At 44.2% G+C, this 21,797-nt stretch overlaps 1 protein-coding gene across 8 annotated transcripts in view; it reads left to right on the forward strand.

Annotated features, from left to right (window-relative positions):
* The window catches only part of LOC108897307 (transcription factor COE3), a 69,917-nt gene that overhangs the window by 28,503 nt on the left and 19,617 nt on the right, over window positions 1–21,797 (forward strand). For 2 of the 8 annotated variants that reach the window (XM_018696871.2, XM_018696877.2), the window contains exons 7-10: window positions 12,588–12,669; window positions 14,875–15,016; window positions 19,788–19,918; window positions 20,089–20,215. In XM_018696871.2, the coding sequence (XP_018552387.1) occupies window positions 12,588–12,669; window positions 14,875–15,016; window positions 19,788–19,918; window positions 20,089–20,215 (482 nt within the window). Of the gene's footprint in view, window positions 1–12,587; window positions 12,670–14,874; window positions 15,017–19,784; window positions 19,919–20,088; window positions 20,216–21,797 lie in introns of all 8 variants that reach the window. The other 6 variants (XM_018696870.2, XM_018696874.2, XM_018696872.2 and 3 more) reach the window with 3 other exon arrangements.

Here is a 21,797-nt window from a genome sequence, read left to right on the forward strand (position 1 = left end):
ATGCAGAATTCTTTAGGTTTATCCGCCGTCAGCGACCGTCATTAGGTCCAAGGTGGGTCCCTGGAAGTGCTAAGAGGAACTGTTGGAAATGAGGAGGTGGAGTGTTGTTGTCAGGTTGGCTGGCTGGCGTTGCTTGGCTCCACTCGAGGGCTCCTTTAATGTGCAGCGGAGTAGAATAAGTGAGTGGCTGTGGGCACCAGCTGAGCTCACTCTCGTCTTCGCCTGGTAGCTGAGGGGTGAGCCGCTGCCACCTGACACTGGGCACACGGCTCAGGGCTCCTCTTGGCAACGTGGCACAGCACACATGTCCCCTCATTTGGATGGAGATTCAGACACAACACACAAAAGCTTTACCCCCCCCCTCCCCCCCGGCCCTCCTCCTACTCCCCCTCCCTTCCCTCCCTCACTCACTCTCTCAGTCTCTCTTTTCCCCCTCCTGTTTTTTTTCTTCTCCCCTTCCTTTAGTTTTTGACGGCATCATAATAATCTGGGTATCTTCTTGATCATGCCCCATGTTTTTTTTCTTCTCTTTTTTTCCTCATCTTCTCGGAGACGAGTTTGAAATTGCCTGCGTCAGGACTTTGCTAATTAAAGTCATACTTTCAAAAATGCCATAATAACTGTTAATTAGCTTGATGCTATTTTCAGCATAATTTGCTAATTAGTGGAAAACCTGTACAGCGTTTCTCTCTAATTACAGTATGGCTCCGCACGGCGCATCTGTGCCTTGACTCCAAATGATACCATTACAAAGTCCCGTATTACGCATTCTCTCAAAACAGTTAATTGCCTCCACAGATAGTGAGATACTTCAGTCAGCTGATTTTTATGGTAATAAATGGACAGGCACAGACACAAACCTCCCTGGTTCATATTTATGAAATATGAAAAAGGAAAACAACCTCCTTATGAGATGCATGGAGTTAGTTTGGAATATAATCTGGTTGGTTCTGTGATGATTTTGTGTGCTCATGCGTTGAGTTGCTGAGACTTTTAATGAAGTTTGATTTATTCTATGTTATAACCTTGCAAGCGTAAGCCATAACGTGGTAATTAAAGCAAAAGATGTAGACAGAAACAACATCAACCTTATAAAAAGGTTAAGGCAAAGCTCTGTACTTTCAGGGGTGGTTGCCATGTAAATACAAGTAGCAACATAATGTGGCCATGCCACAGCTTATTACTGAGAATGTAACTACCTTGTCGCCCCTACAGTTATTTTCATGTAGTCAGGCGAGGGGAGAGAATTATGGACATGACCACAGGTTGACCCTGATACATGTGTATACTAGGCACAAATTATGAGTCATTAAGTGTGGTGAGGAGCATGATTGGCATGACCTCTGACCTCAGGACGTCAGCTGTGCCCATCCTCCACTTTGCCCCGCTTTTGACAGCCACCAGTCTGACAGGGCTAGCATCGGCGCCGGCTAATTAATGCACCACTTCAGAGACCCTTTCATTTATGGCTTCTGAAAGGCATTATTAAATTAATTAAACCACCAAGAGTTAGTCATTATGAAATCAGGAGGTTTACATGGATGACAGCGTTTATGAATTAAACATCCCCAAAGTTCCTCGCAGGAGATACCCCGAGCTGCGTGCGGGTACCTAGCGCGACAGATGTTTGCCCCCCCCTTCCTCGAGCTAACCTGTATTGCAAGCGATTTAGGTCTCATTTGGGGGTTTGAAAACTGAAAGCAGGAGAGAAAGAGGTTCAGGATAGCTAATGAGCAAAGAAAGAGAGGGGAAAAGGAGGTCACTAGCTCTGTTCATCTGTAGACAGTACAGATGGTTCTGTTTTATACAGTACAACAATGGCGTACATCAATTTGTTGATCGCTAATAGATAGCTACTCTCAGATGAATTGCAGCCTGGGATCAGTTGTCTGTGGGTTTTAGCTGAGAACTCTACATTTATAGCCTCGAAACATTTAGAAAAGCTGTGTGCTGTTTTTAACTCATCATGTGATGTGAAAACTACAAATGGTTCACGAGATAAATCCCATAAACTTGGGCTTAGCTGGAGAGCAGAGGGCAGAGATGAGTAGCTCACTCAGGAGCCTTGACGATAGACTCCTTTTCATCTGCGGACTGAGATTCACAGATTATCTCAAGAGGCTCTCTATCTCTGTCCTCGTCTCCATTTCTCTTTTTCTGTTTTCTCCACCCTCCCTTTCTCGCCCCTCGATTCAGGAAGTTTGCCAGCTACTGTCTTTGTTTACAATGCCAAGGGAAAATGTCAGAGCCGTTGAGAAAAATATCCTTAGAATCTTTTTTTTTCATCTTCTTAATCTAACAGTTTACTGAACTTGATAAGTGTCCTATCAACATGCTAATCAAATTACTTCGGAACCAAAATTGACAGTTTTCATTAATTATACAAGATTATTCTAATTGCAATTCAAATTTATTCATTCCGAACAGAAGGTATTCAGTAATATTTTACAAAATTTGCATATTAAATGGAGGGAGTTGTGCATTATGCATGGTAATGTATGCACAGTTTCTTATTTTTAACTTCACGGCCATATGTGGTGTCGTTGTAGGAGCAGGTGAAAAGTCTAAGTGTGTTTAATTTGCTTGACAAACATTCGGCTGGAGCTTGTCAAGGGGAGTATTGTGAATGCCAATCTTTATTCCCTCTTTATTGATTACCCCAAACTCTAAACATCTGGAGGTAAATGGCACTGAGAGAGATGAACTGAATCATGGGATTAGTACCTTCAATGACTGAATCACTATCAATTACTTCAATAGCATAATTCAAGTGTACTGCATAAAAGCTACAGTACCTTGGTTTGAGCCAGGATTAATATTGCAATTTAACGTAACAATGGAGGCATGGGAATGATATGGATGGCGTCCAACTTTTTCACATTGATGTCATAAAGCTAATGCCGTTATCTAAATACGAATGTATTTAATTCCTAATTTAGGCTTTGTTTGTAAAATGAAAAGGCTCAACGCATTAGGCACATGTTTTAAAAGGTAATGGATTCTGTGAGTAAAACAACCTTATTTATTCACTGAGACGCAAAACCCCCAATTTGCTCTTTGTTTTTATTTCCTAGAGCGGGCAGTGAAGTGCAAACAGCTTACTGGGAAGCTGTTTACTACTGTATATGACAAAGGGTGTGCGTGCGTGCATGTGTGCCTGTGCGTGTGTATGTGTGTGTTTATGGGGAAGGGGGTGGCTCTTCCAGCTCCACAGGCAAGGTCTTGTGTTGTAATGTAAGCGTAATAATTATCAAACAGCATCGGGGGCTCTGGGTACGGGCTTTAACAGGGGGAGAGCATGTTTGATATGTAGAATCAGCCCATAGTGCATCCATAGAGGGTGACTAAATTGCATGGTTCATGGATCACATTAGTATTGCTCTGCATCCACCCTCACACTATAGGTGATTTCCATTTAGACACACATTTCCACATGAAGATAAATATGACTTGAATCGTAATTTCCCTGAAGTAAATATAATACAAATACAACATAATACAGTGTCAGGCCAGGCAGGCTAATAGATTACTAGCGTGTTTTCCATTTGTATGGTAAGTGGTGAACCTAGGTGGTAGTCTGGCGAGTAACAAATTGAATGTTTAATCCATCTCAGTGCAGATTGAGGGTATCAGAGAGATCGGCAGCCGTATGAGTTCTCTTGTGACTGGTAGTACATTAGATATTTTTACTCTTTAGGGGTTTGAGGAATGTTGTTGGATTAACAAGAGGTGCAAAGTGGTAGATAAATGCAATGTCTTATCTTTTCTGAAGTCGTCTGTTATTTTTCAAATAGGTATTTGGATTTGACATGCAGTATTTCCAGTCACTCAGTGGTGTTATCACTGATGTTAGATTACAATAACACTAGCAAATTTATGACTTTTAATTATGGAATTGTATATTGTATTTTATATTCTAATATTGAATTATTAACTTGACGCTCTCTCACCACTTACATATGTGTAGGTCATTACACTCACTTCATTATGTTCTCTTATTCTTTCAGGGGATTCTTCCCCATATGTTAGAGCTATCATTGTGAGGAAACCATGACAAATATGCAAAAGATATGCTTCCTTAATGTTACCAAACATTCTTTAAGTACATATTTAATTCTTTAATAAATGTTTGCTCTGGCATTTTAGAGAAGCAAGATTAGCGTCAACTGCACAGCATCTCATATAAAGTGTGACAAATTGATATTTTTATATAGCTTAATCTGTTTACTATGATGTTTATGCGAGGAATTATTACAAACTAATTAAAGAAATCACTTTGATATAATTAGTCAGATTTCAGGAAGCTCATTAGTAGTAATTTGCATGAAAAATAAGCCCTGTAGTGGTGCTTAGACCCAGCTATTCGATCTGTGTTTTATCTGGTTACACATCAACCCCCATTGTTTGTTGTTTGAGGCTGTCTGAAGTGGCCCACAATATTTTCAGTCATTGCCCTGAGAAGCGGTGGGGTGTCTTTCAACAAATTCCTCCCCTAAAGCAAGTCAACCTGTACGTGGAAGCAGACACACGCCTCTGTGTACATAAGGCAGGAGGAGTGAGCGGCAAAACACTGTCTATTTATCTGTCAGGTTCCTGACAAAGAACTGAGCTGACAAGTAAGGGTTTCCCTCAGCAGAGCAGGGGGGCTTTATTCACCGTACTTACATGCCCAGTCTATGCCCAGAGACTCATGTTATTTGCAAATCACACTCTTTGAAAACTCACAAACGGGGCGAGACATGCCACGCTATGGGTTTGTCAGCTGCCTTCACAACAGCTAGCTATATCGCTAACAGTGTGCGGTTCGGTAAGGAAGCAGCTTTCTCTTAGCATTTGCCTTGCTGTCACTTTTTCCAACACATGCGATCTGTGTCTTCATGCTTGGGGTCTCTCCTCCCTCAGAGGGTTGCCATCTTCCCTTTGGACTGACAAATAAAACGCCTACACTCCCGCTGAAATAAAAAAAAAAAAAAAAGGAGGAGAAAAAAAAGAGTCTCCTGGAATTACATCAGTCTCTGCTGAAGCAGTTCTTCCAGAAACTGGTGTGTGTGTGTACACATATATATATATATATATATATATATATATATATATATATTATTTTCACATAATCAGATAAAAGTAATGGTAATGCTTTAAAATAAAACAGGTATTTTCAATGCTGTTTTTTTTCTCTCTCAGGATACCCCTGACTTAGACAGAGGGGTTCAAAAAGCAGGTACAAAAAACAGGACCTGTTTATTCTCTATACCCGTTTCCCACCATGGACGAAATCCTTCCCTAAACATCCGGACAGAGAAGCACTTGTGTGGCGCTGATGTCACAGACCTACCTGGCCTCCCTCTCACAAAAGCTAAGGTATCATTAGCTAGGCCCACACAATGGCCATTCAACCAAGCCACAGCGCTCCTCAGGACTAGGGAACAATGTTATTTTTTGTCTCAGAATTATAAAGACAGAGTTTTGCAGGAAACCTGACAGACAAAACCCTTTAGAGGTAAATGCTCCAGGCGGCTTTTGGGTTTAATCTTTTCCCATTAGCATTTTGCTCCCCCCCCCCCTTTGCTCACACACAAAGACCATATTTACAGGGTCAAAAGTAAAGGCTCTGAGTCTCTGGAGACTGCTTTTTGTTTAGATCCTTACTATATATTGACAACACTTTTTGCTTTCATTCTTATTTTCTGCTCATGTATTTTATATGGTCTACTCACTAGTTTAATAAAATCCTACCCAGGTATATTTGTTTGTGGCTCTAAATACCCCCCCCCCCCAAAACAACAGAATAACAAAACAGAACAAGAAATCTAACATGCTCCCTCAACCTTAACCAAATGTTGTGAGAAATCACACATGCAAGCATATTAAAAATTATTAACCCACGATGCAGAGCTTTATATAATATAATAGTTATATTGTCAACAATACAACAGCCATGCTAAGGGTTCATATGTGTTACCTTTGTGTGTGTGTTTGGGTGCATGTGTGCTTACGTGTGTGCGTGTGCACACATTCACTTATGCTTGTGTGTGTGTGAGTGTGTGTGACTCCATGTGTGTGATTCATTCCAGGGCAGTTTTAGTCCTTATAAAATATTCATTTTGGTTGTGCAGGGCCCTGTAATTGCCATCTCTCACCCTGAATTATTTATACCTCGCACAGACTGACAAAGCTTTGCCATACGGCCCCAGATGAATCAGAAAGCAGCCATCTCTGCTGCCAACAGCACTGGGCTTTCACACAAATATGGCAGCCACGTCTCTCTGCCTGGCCTCTCTTAATTTGACATTTTCTTTTTCCCCCTGCCTTTGTCCTAGGTGCACAGAAAGGTTACCTGTTAGCTTTAAGCACCGACCCGCTCTCTGTCTTTCTGTCTCTATCCCCCCTGCCTACATGACAGTCCACAGTGGGTGTTTTTTTTTCCCTCCTCTTCTGAGAACACGTTAATGTGGCGGCCATGTCAGAGTGGCTGCCTCATGTTTTATGATGACTGACCAGTCCTGACAGCCACTTTAAATGTATGTATTATACATTAGTAATAATATGATTTAGAAATACACTCGCCTGCATTTGAGCATGCATGGACAGACAGCAAAACCACTGACTCACCGACCTATATGTAATACACACATACACACACATGCAAATAAGCCCCCTCCACACACCCCCCACCCACAGGCCTGTTGGATCCAGCACGGCTGTCAGTAAACGGTCAAAGCCCCCCTGCTGGCCTTCCCTGTACAGCTGCGTTCCTTCGCGTCTTGCCTGGGTCTGATCACTCCAAGGTGCCACGGGAGCGAGAGCGCCGCTGTATGGCTCTCATTGTAGACCGTCTCTGGGGCCTTCCAGAACCCCATGTCCAACACCCTAAATACTACTATTCACCCCGGCCAGTTACTCCAACATATGCTTATCTTCCATCTCACTAGTGCAGGGAGGTGCTGACTGGTATTTCCTCAAGGCCCCGAGCTCCAGTGCTGACCAGTAATCAAAGCACCATATTTCTCCTCCTGCGCAAAAATAACCTGGAGATACCTCTCAGCCGTCCAGCTGGTGAGCAGAGTAAATATTCCTGAGAACTGTATTGTTGATGTACGTGATTATTTTTGTAATGTCAGCAACCTCATGACTGACATCGTTGAGACTGTCATAGTCATTATCAGTAATCATCATCATGTGAGTTTTATGGCGCCTGGTGATGATTCAATAATATTTATGAACTCCAGTTTGGATGTAGATGATGCCGGCTCTATAGCGGCAAACCCGTGTTTGATTCGTTTTTACATCAGGGCTGCGCAAGACAAAACAACGCAGAATTATTTATGTTTTGTGTCTTATTATATTGTGTTCAAAGTCCTGGTAGAGAAAAGCCGTATTCGGGAGTAAAACAAAGAACAGCGTGCAACAGTACACAGCCTCAGCAGTATCTGGATGTGAGGGGATGGGAGAGGCAGAGAGAAAGCTCGGGGCTAAACATGCAGTATGTGGCGGGCTGGAGCTAAAAGCTGCATAAAGCACACAGCCTTAGTCCACTGTTAGCAAGTGATGGATAGTTAGCAGGAGCTCGGAGTCTTCGTCTAATCTGTTACAGTAAACCTGTGCCAAAGCCTGAAGGGAATCAGTAGGGGCTAGCTAGGAGTGGGTTTGACGTGAAACCATTTGTGAAGACGAGCGATTCTCTTAAGTAAGAAACTAACAGCGTCCAGAAAGAGAGAGAGAGCTAGAGAGCGAGCAAGACAGGAGGTGAGCAGAATGAGTGAGAGTACAAGAGAGAGGGAGAGAGGGAAGGAGGAAGAGATACCATAATGAGTCCTGTAGCCATGGAGTAAATGAAGAGGGATTGACAGAGTGAGGGATCCTCAAGTGAAATAATGTCAATGCCACTCTACCCATTAGAGAGAAAGGGGGATGGTGGAGGAGAGGGTAAAGAGGGATGAATGAGGGACACAGCTACATCTTAGGGTGCAGAGGAAGCACATAAATTATTTGTGACATCCCCGCAACACACACAACGCTCACACACACGCGCGCCGCTAACAAAAATATGAAATATGAAACAACAAAATGAACTGACAATAGCAGCTGAAAAAATAAAGAAATAAAAACAAAAAAAGACCTTGAAAATACTCAATAAATTCTCTGAGACATGTAGTTGGGATATTTGATGTTGAGCAATAATAATCACAGTGACATCTGCCTTGCTGCTCTCAGAGGAAATGGGCAGAAGCCAGTGAGTGGAAGGGGTTAATCTCCCAAACCCAATAAGGTTGGATAGTGAGGCACTTGTTCCCTGATAAAGAAGTGATAGGATCTGTGGGTCTGGTCCCTCGGCGCTTGTACAGGGGTAGAGCAAATATTGTTAATGTGCTGTGGTTTACTTCAGCTAAGGCGAGAAAAACAGCTCTGCTTGACGAGAGAGGACAGCGGCGAACCAGAATACGACAGAAATGGCCATACAGCTCGGCCTCGGCCTCCCAGGGACTTAACTGGCATATATATCCAAGCCCACTCAGATGCATAAATAAGTGTTCGGGAAGATTAAGATCTATAAGTGTCTCTATTTCTCGTTTTACCTGCTCCGCCTTGTCACAACAGGGATCTGAATGCAGTTCAGTGGAGTGCCTAATAACTGGAGCAGTAGGTAGGGAAGGCAGGAGGCTTGACATTAAGACCCTGGCGTTTTGGAAATCCGATACGCTATTGACCCGTGTACTACTATCTCAGCGTAGAGATCTGGTGTCAGCAGATTGTAGTCTGGTGTTGGGAGCCGTTTCTTACAGGGCTCCTGTAACAGGGGCCCATTGAGTCTGGGAGGCAGCTGGGGCCTGATGGGCTGGAGCAGGGTGGTGATCGATACTCACCACCCTGCAACGGATGACCTCACTGTCATGGCTGCCGGCTGTGGACACTGCATGCTAGTCATTAGTGCCGGGGCACCAATCAGGAGCTTAGAGTTGTCAATACCTGACTCTTACAGATACTTCGGCCATCTGTCAATGTATTGTGTAACGGCCTAAACAAATGTAGGGAAGCTCTTTTGTACAATAAGAACAAGGTGTACTATTAAGGAAAAAAATGTACTCCTGTGGCTGTAATTTTAAAAAGCAGCGTGTGAAAATAATGTAAAATAGTTCAGACTTATTATTAATTTTTTTACAAGCCATTAAAAATAATAAAAATCTGAAAATGAATGGCTAAAAAAATGAATGAAACTGACAGCTAGCCTCCACTGTCGATGGAGCCTTCTTAATAATACAACATTATCCTTATTTGCCCTCTTCACTCAAATCAAAGGGATGGACATTTATGCATGAGTGACATCAACCCGGCAATTAAGTTGGCCATTTAAATGAGAGAAGGCCTTCCTCACCTCGCCTGTTTGTTTTTTTTCTCCCTCTCTCTTCTTTTTTTTCTATTCCCCCTCTGTTTGATGATGGGAGAGGGTGAGCTAGAATTAGGGCGATGGGTCTTCCTTTGAGTGTCAGCCTAAAATGATCAGAGTAAAGATAAGAGGGTCTAGCAGCCCTCAAATCAGTCAAAGTGCCAAAGTCGGCCTTTTTCTCCTCAATTACCGGGTCTGTGAAGCCAGGGAGTGGAAGGCGCAGAGCCTGCTGCATTACTAAAGAGACAATCTATTTCCCCTTTGACCAGAGGGAGAGAAATCATTATGGCATGATTAGTAGCTTCGGCAGTGGGCGAGCATGGAGGTACTACAGGAGAATCGTATTAATTGCCTTAGACCAAGGCATGAGCAGGATTGTTTTAACGTTGATTTGTGGACCTGTATGACTAGCTGTCGGAGATAAAAGCCGATGTCAGGTCTTAGTTATACTGGCAGACTTCGGGCATGCAGACAGAGAGGGTTGATGTCAAATTGAGCTTCCGCGGTTGCCCTGGAAGTCTTTCTCTATATGCCTGTCGATGTCTTCCTCTTTGTCTTTCTTCACACTTCATAGTTTTCCTTTACGCCTCCCACTATCCCTCCCTCAACCCCCCACCCCTTCCCTCAGATGGACTACACCCCACCCCTTCCCGCACTCCCTTTCTCTCTCTCTCTCTCCTCCAACTGATAGCTGCCTTGGCCGATTATTTCATCCAGTGAGGTCCACTGAGAGCCTCCTCTCCCGGCTTTGGAAGAGCTTTAATTAGCCATGTTAATATCCCCTTCATTGGCCTTAATATCACTCAACACCTTCCTCCATCTCAGCGGCCACCAGGGTCCCCCTGTCCTGTCAGAACAGCTGATTATTGAGAAGGATAGCTTTAATCAAACCTAATTGCAGTTCATTCTTTCTCTCTATCCCCCTTTGCCCTCCATTGCCAACATCTAATGGCAGCGACGACTTGATATCCCATTAAAAAACAATTAAACAACCTCCTTTTGTCTCCGTGCGTGCCAAAACACCAGCACAAACTTCTGTAGATATTTAAGAAGTAAAACAGAGAGAGAGGGGCCTTGTCTTAATTGCTCTCCTTTTCACCAAGGACCAATTTGCACTGTGCTCATGGAGAATCTTAACCAACTCAAATGTAATGGATGCTATAGCACTGCCACTGCTGCGGACTATGAAAATTAAGCTTATCTTTTTAGCAGAGAAATTGTGCTTAATTGCCTTCATAACAGTAAACATAAAAGAGCTACTTTATGATAGCGTGGGCACTCAGTTTCCTGTGTTTATTGTTTCTTAACTTTTGGTTTCGCTGTAGTAGAAACAGTATGTAAAAGCATTAAAGTATCCAAGAGAAGAGACAAGACTAACTCTGAAAGTAATGTGTTTCTTTTATGAAGTCAATGTATTGCTTGGGAAATGTATTCTATCTCTTGCTCTGACATAAATTGTCTACCAACGGGTGATGCATGCACACGCACGCACACACGCACATACGCGTGTGTAGACAGGCATGCACATGCGCACACACACGCTGGCCTTACCCAATCTGTATGAGAGGCGACAGACAAATAAAAGTCGTATTTCAGGTCTGCTTTCCGCAGATGTCTGCTGCTCTACATTATGACTCTTTGGGGAAATAAAAACAGGGTCAGGGAATTAGAGTACATAATGGTCATTTTGATGATCAGCCAACAGATGCAACCCGAAAAACACAGTGAACACAATCAAGCGAAATGCACTAATGACAAGTCAGGTTTTTTATGGCCTCGCCACACACCGACAGGCAATCAGCATTCTGGCATGGGTTAAAACGTCTTTTATTGATGTCCAAGCCAAAGCTCCTTGGATGTGGAGTGAAAATATTTTCTCACCTCTCCTCTCCCTCCTGGGCCCTCAGTGAAGGCGCAAGGTATAGGAGTCTATCGAAGAACGCTTCTAAATGACCAGTGCATGTGTTAATGTGGCCAGGGTTAGAGGGGTCATTTCAGACTCTGATTTATGGCCTGGCTGGGATCCCACTGGGCGAACGAGAAGTCTTAAGTGTTGTGAAAGCGTCCTCGCAGGCCACACAAGCCACTGTATTTAGCTGAATGAAATGGCCATGCAATCTATGGTGCAATCTATGGTAATCCAATGAGCTGCTGTGATTCAGCGAGCCAAGTTAGTATTACAATGGAAACCACACTATTGCATATAGTCATGTTAGCGCAATGTGATGAAAAATAAATATCATGGCACGGTATTTATAATGAATCGGAGAAAGCAAAGGCACAATCAGTCATGATTCTGTGGGGAGAATTTGCAGAAACAACAAGTCAATTTCATTGTTTATTCTGCGTGGTTGTGTAAGATTTTACACAATAGGCAACATCTGAGACAATTTTTCTTTTTGGCCTTGTTGTTAATCTTCCTCTCTTTCACCATTTTATGTCTGTGGGACCACATCTTATGTACAGCTCTCAATACGAGGTTTTATCAATAAATTCAGCCAGACCCCAAGTGAAAGCAGCAGAGGAAGGCAGCTTACAAACTAACCAAGCCCAGATCTCACTCAGACGTGACATTTGTTCAGAGACGATTAGCCAGGTTGTAATTTGTGGCATAATTGCCTCACCCACCCACAAGTGCATGGGTGTGTGCGTATGCGTGTGTGTGTGTGTGTGTGTGTGTGTGCATCTGTGTGTGTGTGTGGCATACGGTGGTCCCAGGAGTGTCCGCCTAATTGCCTGACAGGACTATAAGTTTTGTGGCGCGCTCTCACCTTGTTAGGTCCTTTATCCCTGATGCTCTTCAAACAAGACCTGGTCACAGGTGGGCCTCATTTGCTTCCCTATTGAACAGGAGAACTTTAATTGCACAGGGGGTGTCCTGGGATTAAAGAGGTGGGTGGAATATCAAGTGACTTCCTGTATGTTAGTGGCAGATGGGTGTTGGGAAAGACCCATGAACTCAGGTGAGGGGATGAAACGACAAAGAGACTGATGCTCTTGATTTTGAGGGAACATTAAACGCTGCTGCTTCCCAAAAGTGAAGTAGTTTATCGTCACATTTTGTCTCTGACCGACTGGATGAAGGGAGCAGGCGTGGGAGTGTTTGAGAAATCTTATTTAAATACGCTATCACTTTGCAGTTTCAACAATCCTGCTTCAAAGCTATAATTAATAGTTCTCGCTTTTGTTTTGTGCTCTATTTCAGATTCTTCCTAAAGTTCTTTCTCAAGTGCAATCAGAACTGTCTGAAGAATGCAGGGAATCCACGAGACATGCGCAGATTCCAGGTGACTGAAATCTATTTCACACATATGCTCTGTCTATTTCTGTCTCTCACTGTCTCTCTCTCTTTTTGCAGACACACACACACACACCACACACAGGTGTACGCAGGCACAACCGCACTACACTAAGTCACCTCGACGCACATTCACATATGTATACAATTCTATTATTGGCACTGAAGTAGGCAAAAAAAAAAAAAAAAAACAGGGAAAGAGAGAGTGAGGGATTTTGTGTCCTGTGCGCTCTGGACAGAATATTTATTAGGGAGTACCATCTGACACAAATAAGGATATAGGATTTAAGAGTGCCATCAATTGTGTTCCTGACAGCTTTCTGAGCCTCAGCGCAGAGGGGAGGACGATCCAACCACATGTAACAACAGTGTTAACTCAGAATCTGTCTGGCAGCGGAAACACATACCTTCTTCTACACACATACGCACAAGCATGCACACACACATTCACGCTAGGAGCGCATATATTTGCTTTCTCTACATCCCTCTCTCATTCTTACCCACATATGCATACACTTAAAGTCACACATATGCAATTCTCTGTATAGCCAGTGAGAACCATCATGAGCCATCTGAAAACCATCATTACTGCGGGCTGACAAAATGCTGCGATTTACACTAAAAGGACATGACCGTTGAACACTTTTACTGCTTCTTTAACCCTCTCGCTTCTAATGTGTCAAGTGGTTGAGCCTTGAAATTATTGACCCTCCCTGCTGATCCATTTATCCAACCATCCATCCATCGTTACCCAGACGTGTTTCACCACAAGCAGCCCGCCACTAGGTCAAGGTGAGAGAGTGAGAGTTTAGTGTGATTTGTCCTATCAGGATAACGACAAACTACAGGAGGGCGTCCGTCACTGACAGCGTGGCTCTGTGATAGACACACAAGCCAGCATCCTCCAGGAGGAAGCCCCCAGACATGAAACAGACAAGACAGGGTGTCCCCCCTCCTGATGTCACCAAAATCAGACCTCCCTTGCCTCCTCAAATCTCCCCTCGGGGTGAATGTGGACTGATGCATGACAGCCACCAAGGGCTTTCACCTCTCACTCCTGTGTGTCAAAAGGAATGCAAGAACTGAGGTTGCTGCATCTCACTTTTTGTGAAAAATGTTCACTTTAAGTCTAAAACAACAAGATTTGGGAGTTTTTTTTTTTTTTTTTTTTTTCCGTGATGATCATCCCTTGTCCTCAGTCCAACAGTTAGTATGCCATTTTTCCCCAAATAGATTTCCCAGATGCTCCACCATAGGTGTTTCTCTGGCCAAAGTTGTGTATTCTGCATGCCTTCCACTCCACTTATTACCCCCAAAAACCAGCTGGAGGCCAGAGAGGGCCCAATCCATCATCCTCAGCTTGGCCCAGCTCTGAACCTGCTCACAAGAATGGAGCTCTTTCACTTCCCCTTCTCTCCCCCGTCCTCCCCCTACACCCCCCACCCCTCCCAAACCAACCTAAAAAAAAAAAAAAAAAAAATCCCCCCCCCCTCCAAAATTCCACTGCTACACCGAGGTCACTTACCGGCGAGGCAAACCTGAGAGGGGCTCTCTGTTTCCGGCGCAGAAACACTTTGGCCATTCACATGCTGCTCACTGTTTGGAGATGTGGTAGCCAAAAAACAACAACAAAAATAAGCATTATGAAATATGGAGTGTGGCTGGGAATCTGATCCTAGTAAAATGTTTGTTGAGTGATGGGATGGAGTACGGTTCAGTTGCTAATGACTCCAGTAATATTTTAAAAGGGAGGCCTTTCCGTCCTCAAATAGATGGACAAGCTGATCAATAATTCTGAGCTTCGGCTATGATGACAGTTGGTAGAGTGGGTAAACGGAAATGGTATTTTAGTGATTGAAAAGTCAATTAGCTGTACACAAATGCAAGACACTAAAAAGCAAAAACAAAATGGCTGAGAAGCAGGGTAACTGTAATGCAATATGTCCAAAGAGAACAACCACTTCAAGAGGTTTGACAATAGTAATCAATAGCACACAGGCATGTACCTGGACACAGCAGAATTACTGAAGCATTCATGTATCCTCTGTATCCCAGAACATCAGCGAGAATATCTGTAAAAATATATTTCTGTGTTATTATATACATACATACATACATATATATATATATATATTTATTTATTTTTTTTTTTTACAACATGCTAAAACATGTCTCACCTTCACTCCTCTTGCAGGTTGTCGTATCGACGACCGTCAACGTGGATGGCCATGTCTTGGCTGTCTCTGACAACATGTTCGTACACAACAATTCCAAGCATGGGCGAAGGGCTCGCAGACTCGACCCTTCAGAAGGTACGCCTCCTTATCTGGAGAATGGTAGGCACATTTTTACATCTTATAATTTGCTACGCTCTTTTTTCTCTTAGTTTCTTTAAGACATCCTCCCATTTTACAGAACCGCACACCTTACTGTAGCTGCTCTCTAGTCCCTTAGAATCTTTTGTTCCTCCCATCACTTTTCATTTTTTTGTAACTTTTTGAGTTGCTTTTTGCCTCGCTCATACTTATTGTTATTTCTTGACTGGAAATAGTATGCATTCACTCAGCATATTTATCATTTCAATATCACTAATGATGATGATAATACTCACTAATTCATGATTTAAAAATGTTATACTACTTCCAGTCTCCTAATGCACCTACATTTGTCCTAAAAGCCTATGTGAAACATGATCAAATTGCTTAAGAATTTGGCTGTGAGGTCAATTTCCTGTCATTGGGCTCTGCAGATTTAGCTGTGAGAGAGCTGAAACAGGGGGAGGAAGGAGAAAGAGAGAAAGGAGGGGAGGGTGGGTCGACGGTGTGTGTGTATGTGCAGGGTGGGTGGGTGGGGGGGGCAGCCTATGAGAAAAACAGAACTTACTGTTTTTCCTCCAACTGATTCCATATGATAGACTGATTGCCTGCTCAGCCAAAAGAGAGAAAAGAAGGACCACCAAACCATGGGAAATCCAAAAAGTAAAATGCACTAAACATAACCTTATGACCCTCGTGGCCTCCGCTCGCAGATGGGAGCACATACAGCTGAAAGATTGTAAGAAAAGGAAAAAAAAAAAGAAAAAAAGGGGAGAGAACTGACTTGGGCCAATTGTGCAAATTGCTTATCTTCAGATTTCAAGAGCCAATTATGGCTGGGCAAACAGTTTATATACACCACTGACTAAAACAAGCTTCTCTACACATTAATGGGCATTAATGGTTCTATCACCAAAAGCAAATGTAATGTTTAATACAACAACGACTAATAAAAAAATTAAAAAAAAGACTAGACAATTAATATATCTCAGTGCTCTCCAGTCCTAGTGGGGGAAAAGCTAATCTATTTGTTTTTGTCTTTATTAATGACTCCTCTACTGGAGAACAAAATCAAATAATTAAAGTCCTGCCCGGAGCACCAAAGTCATTATGTTCACTGACGTTCTGTTTGTGTGTTTCACGTTTATGACACGATAGGTGTGGATCGCCTAGCAACCAGTTTCTTAATGAGGAGAGCAATTAAAGAGGTTGAGCCCTCGCCTCCATGTTCCCCCTCTCCCATGGGACCCTCTGTGTTTTGTGTGTGTGTGTGTATGTGTGTGTGTATGTGTGCTTGTGTTCTTTACAGGTTACCCCAACCCATCCTTTTCTTCCTCTCTTCACCACACTCTTCAAAGCAGCAGAGTGACGCCCCGTAAAGCAAGAAAAGAAGCTATTGTCAACCGCCCAGTTGAACATGTCTTTGTCTAATAACTTTAATACACCTTCCCTCTGCTTAACCGTGTGTGCTCTCACAAGTTAAGATCTATTTTTTTTCCTCACTCCCTCTCTCCCCTCCCTCCCAGACTCCAGCTCCATAACAAACTAATTTAACATGCACCAACAACGACTGCTCGCTTTGTTTTGAGTCACCTTTAACAAACAGAGATGTGACACATGAGAGAAGGAGACCTGCTCGTAAAATGTAATTCCAGCCTCATCCTCCATAGTGCTCTGACAACTAGCAGGCAGACAGGCAGCGTGCTTTAAATTAGCAACACATTCTTCCTCGTGAGTTCACTGGGCGAGAAGCCTCAGATATGTGGCTGGCTGACTTGACTGACTGGCTGGCTGTGTGGCTGAAAACAGAGAGAGGCATCCTTCCCCTAAGCCCTTTTTGCACTTGCAACCAACTGCCTCGCATTGATCAAGAGGTGCTGCCCCCTGTTGGCACAGGGACGGCATAGCCCCGAAGGATGACAGACTGAATCTCGCCATGTGACATTTTTGTTCACTTTGTGTGGACTGTCACACAACAAGCATATTATGCATTCAGACATGAACGAGCTTTGTGGCTGCCTGTCACTCAAACATGTATAGATTCAGGCTCAAAGGTGCATAAACATGCTCACAAATAGCCGAGTCTTTCACACACACACACAGCGTCAACCCCCCCCCCACACACACACACATGCAGACTCACAAACAGCAACGACACACACACACACACACACACACACACTCTATCTCTCTTTTCTTACTCTCACACACACACGTTCCTTAGCTCAGTTCCACCATTATAGAGCCCCAGACAATATAGGAGACTCAGCATAGAGCCTGCAGCGCCTGCCTCATTTGCATGCCAAGTGGCTGTAATGCTGTTAGGGTTTATGCAATAAAGACAAGTGAATCCAGACTGCTGGGCCTAAGAGGAAGAAAGAGAGGGAGAAAAGAAGGGGGGAAAAGGAGAGGAGGAAAGGAGAAAGAGAAGGAGAGAGTAGAAGAGAGAGGGAGGTTGAGAGTGAGAGAGAGGCAGAGAGAGAGAGAGGGAGAGAAAAAGAGAGAGAGAGAGAGTCAAAGGGAACAGATGGCCCAGGGAGAGGTAAAAGGTATAATCCCATCAGCTGCACTATCAACCGACCATCTGGACATCCCACAGCACAATTACAACACATTTCAGCAGGCAGAACAAAGGACGGCTTCGCGGGGCCACATCAGACCTGTTTGAGTGTCACAATACTAGAGCTGGGACCTCCTCTGCTCAGATCTCGGATCAGTTTTGACGTCCTCTACAGCTAACCCTAACCAGAGAGGAAAAAGATTAGGACAGATCACAGATCGGCTGCCTACGGTCACTTCACAGCACAGTGGATCTTAAAATAAAGCAAGCGCGCAAACAAATAGATAGAGTTGACAATTACGCACAAAAAAAGAGAAAAAAACAACCCAAAACAAGCTATGACATATGCGTGAATTTCCTGTACTGTAGCCCAAAGTTTGCAAAGACTTAGTGATGCAACACTGAGACCGGCAGGCCGGCTCTTTGCATCCTCATCCGTCCACTCCTTGTGATGCCTATCATCTGCTGAGGGGGGCATTGTGCGTGTCTGTCATCAGATCGCCTGTGCTGACTGTGTAATCCACTTCGCCACGGTCCCCATTCAGCACATGCTCCCCTCTCTGTCTGTGCATTGAGACATATGCAAATTTTTAGGCAGAAGGGTGGACGGCTTAGGGCCTCAGTCACTGCCTCTCCATGGGTCCTTCTGTGTGTGTGGGAGGGGGGCACTGGGATTTCCGAGGTGGTGCGTCTGTGTTTGTGTGTGTGTGTGTGTGTGTGTGTGTCTGTGTGTGGATGCCTGTCGTAGGTTTCAGGCTGCAGCTGCCCCCCAACAGTCACCGTTACCATCAGGCCCTCTTCTTGCCTCCTCCCCTCTCCTGCCCACCCCCCACCGCCCCCACCACCCCTCCTCTCTCTCTCTCATCCCCAAAGTCAATTTGTTTACAGTAATTTTGAAGGGTGAATTATTTGCTGTAATCGTCCGCACTGATGAAGGTCAGGCCCTTAGAGGGGGCCCAGCATGCCCATAGAGGGTTGGTCCTCTTTCAGACGCTCCGCTTCGCAATTAAGGAAAGCAAATGTCACTCCTCCAGGCCTCACAAATGAAAATCTGTACGAGGTGATTAGCATGAAGTCAACAGCGCCTGTTAAAGTCAGATTCCCTGTAGTACCAATGTGTGTGTGTGCACTTTATGGGCAGGGAGAGAGAGCAAACATGACCTGAACAGACCCAACAGCAAGGCAAACAAAGGGAGATGTCTTGTCTGAGGTGATTCATACAACAATGGCCGACTGTGATTTACTTACTGGATGGAAGGGATAATAGAGGTGTAGAACCGAGCTTGTAAAGTAAAAAAAAGGAACTTGCTGAAATAGTTGTTCACATTTTGAGGAGTAGGAAAAACATGCACAATTCATAGTGTATTAAAAGATATTGATGGAAATAGATTAAATTTGATATTGCTATTTTATGGCTAGCTGTCATGCTATTTCTGTTGTAAACACGGTGTTGTGCTGAACACCATATTAAGGTAATGCATCAAATGACAGTGAATGTGAGGCACCAGATCACTCAAATTAGATTATAATAACAACCCAGACTGTTGATGAATGGCAGAGCTACGTAGCAGAAGTCATGCCAGATGAAAAGCATTGTAATAAACAATATGAAATGGATTGAATCGATCACAAAAAGAAAGCAAAAAAAAAAGAAAAAAAAAAAACACTCGCTCTGAATAATTCATAAGCGCATTTCACGTTATGAAACCTGAAACTACACTCAGTGTGCCTGCACTGTACTGCATATGCAGAACAAAGGTAATGAAATAACATGAACCAGCAAAGCTTTAGCTTGTCATTTCCACTTTAACAGCCTGTATTCTTGACTCATTTAAGATGTGTTCAACTTTGAAATTTTACTGTACATGCGGGTGCATGCTTAATCAATTCTGATAGCTACATTTGCCCTGACACATAATTTGCTCCATCAAATCATTTTCCTGGGCGAGCCCGGCGTTTAGCCTTTGTGAAGTGGACCATTTGAAGGGTCTGCTTAACTACACCACTCCAGCGCGCTGATAAATGATTTTGATTCTCATGCCTTAAAGGACAAATCCATCATTTTTTTTTTTTTTTACCACGGGCAATTTCCATGATATGTCTTTGTGAGAGAGACATGGAGGGCTGAGCGTAGAGGTGATGCAGTAATGTGTCTTGTGTGGAAAGAGACATGGGCCTGAATGTTGAAGCCTAGGTGCTGAATTTGCTCTTCTCTTTGTCTTGGATAAGCAGCCACCCCGTGCATCAAGGCTATCAGCCCCAGCGAGGGATGGACCACTGGAGGAGCCACTGTCATCATCATAGGGGACAACTTCTTTGACGGCCTACAAGTCGTGTTCGGCACCATGCTCGTATGGAGCGAGGTATGATGTCTTTGTTACAGGTTTGACTAAAATCCAGTCAGAATATTAGGAATTCCAAAAACTGTCAAAACTGTTAGGACGAACTTTCTTGCCAACACTGATAAAAGCACAGACTGTGGCTTATTATTACAGAGGGCTCATTAGTTCTTTTCTTTTCCTGTGTAATCCAGCTGATAACTCCCCACGCCATCCGTGTCCAGACTCCACCTCGGCACATCCCCGGTGTTGTGGAAGTCACGCTGTCCTACAAGTCCAAGCAGTTCTGCAAAGGTGCCCCCGGGAGATTTGTCTATACTGGTGAGTCCAAAAAAAAAAAAAAAAAAAACTCTCTCCCTCTCTTTCTACAGGGTTCTCCTGTACACCCCCTCCCCTGCACCCTGCTCCCTCTTCTTCCTCTGTCTGGATGGAGCCCTCAGCCTCAAGTCCAGGCTCTATTAATGGACTAACCAGGGCCCTGCTTGCTGAATGTTAAATGTGTGAGATCTACACTGCTAGCGAAAAGGTGTTTTTGTGGAGGGGCTCCTACAAGTGCAACTCGATCCCCCTCTGACCTGCCATCATACAAGGGCGCTGCCAAGCTCTGTTAAAGTCACGCTGTCAGGATAACTCATTCTGCCAGTGTTCTTAATCTACTCTGTTGTGAGACAGATAATGCTTTCTGCTAATTTGCTGATATAGTAAGCTTTTTTCTATGAATCAGATTAGAAAAGCAATATTTAGGTTAAGTGCCCGAATGTGTCTAAAGTTATTCTGTGAATTCATTGGAGAGAACGTGTGCAAAGGGACGACACAGATGTGTACGTCATGGAGTGAGGATGTGTGTGTCACACTATAAGTAAGGGATCTGATTATCTTGGCTAACAGAAGGAAGTGGTGGTCTTATCTGTCATCATTGGTGAGGAGACAGAGGTTGCGGAGGTCAGAGCCTGTCTGACCTGGAAGCCTCTGTCTGTTCCAACTCTGATGGGCAGAATGAAACCGAGGGGGGGGGGGCGTCAAAGCACTCTCACTCCCCCCCCCACACCCCCCCCCCAAGCACCCCCAGGCCTCCAGCACAGCCCTGGCCTTGAGCACAGCAGAATTGCAAAGTGAGGGCTGGACTCCCCCCCCCCCACCCCAAAACCCCAGTCCAGACCCCTCCATCCTGGGGCAGCTGTTTCTCATCAAGTCCCCATACACCCACCCACCCCCCTTGCTCCCCAAACCTCCACCGCTACCACAACACACCCCTACCCCCAGCCATCCGTCCCCTTCTCCTCCAACCGTGCAGTCTGGCCCAGCTCTCCTGCATTTAACCTCCCTAGCAGGAGCAGAGCAGAGGCCAACAAGGCACAGGGATAATGAAACAGGAGTGTAGGGTGGCTGCGTAAGTGTATGTGTGTCTGTTTGTGTGAGCAAGCGAGAGGGAGAAAGTGTGTGCTTGTGTGTATGTGTGTGTGTGTACATGTGTTACTGCACAGCCCTGAGAAGGTGTATAAGTTAAGACATTAATGGCTTCTATAGCACCCTGGTGAAAGTGCCAGGTCCCTTAAGAACAGACCCCATTAGTCACAGAGGCTAAGCGGATTGGGATGATTACCATCAGGTTTTACTGGGGAAACATGTCCCCTTCTCTCTATCTTTGTTGATTCTCCCACCCCCCCATTCTTCCTCTCTGTCTTCCCTGGGTTCCTACTCACTTCCAGTTAGTATAAAGATACAATTATCCCTGGAGGCAATGGTGGTACAATTGATTAGTGCGGTGAATTAAAAGAGAAAGTCACCAATAGACAGGTCCAGCTCCTCTGCTCTGCTATTCCCTGTGTGGCTCACCCTGATTGTACAAGGGTTGACGCTTGAGAGAATGAAACCGCTAAAGAGAGCAGAATGCATAACACTA

The sequence above is a fragment of the Lates calcarifer genome, linkage group LG16_LG22 (genome assembly GCF_001640805.2).
Source record: "Lates calcarifer isolate ASB-BC8 linkage group LG16_LG22, TLL_Latcal_v3, whole genome shotgun sequence".
Lineage (NCBI taxonomy): Eukaryota > Metazoa > Chordata > Actinopteri > Centropomidae > Lates > Lates calcarifer.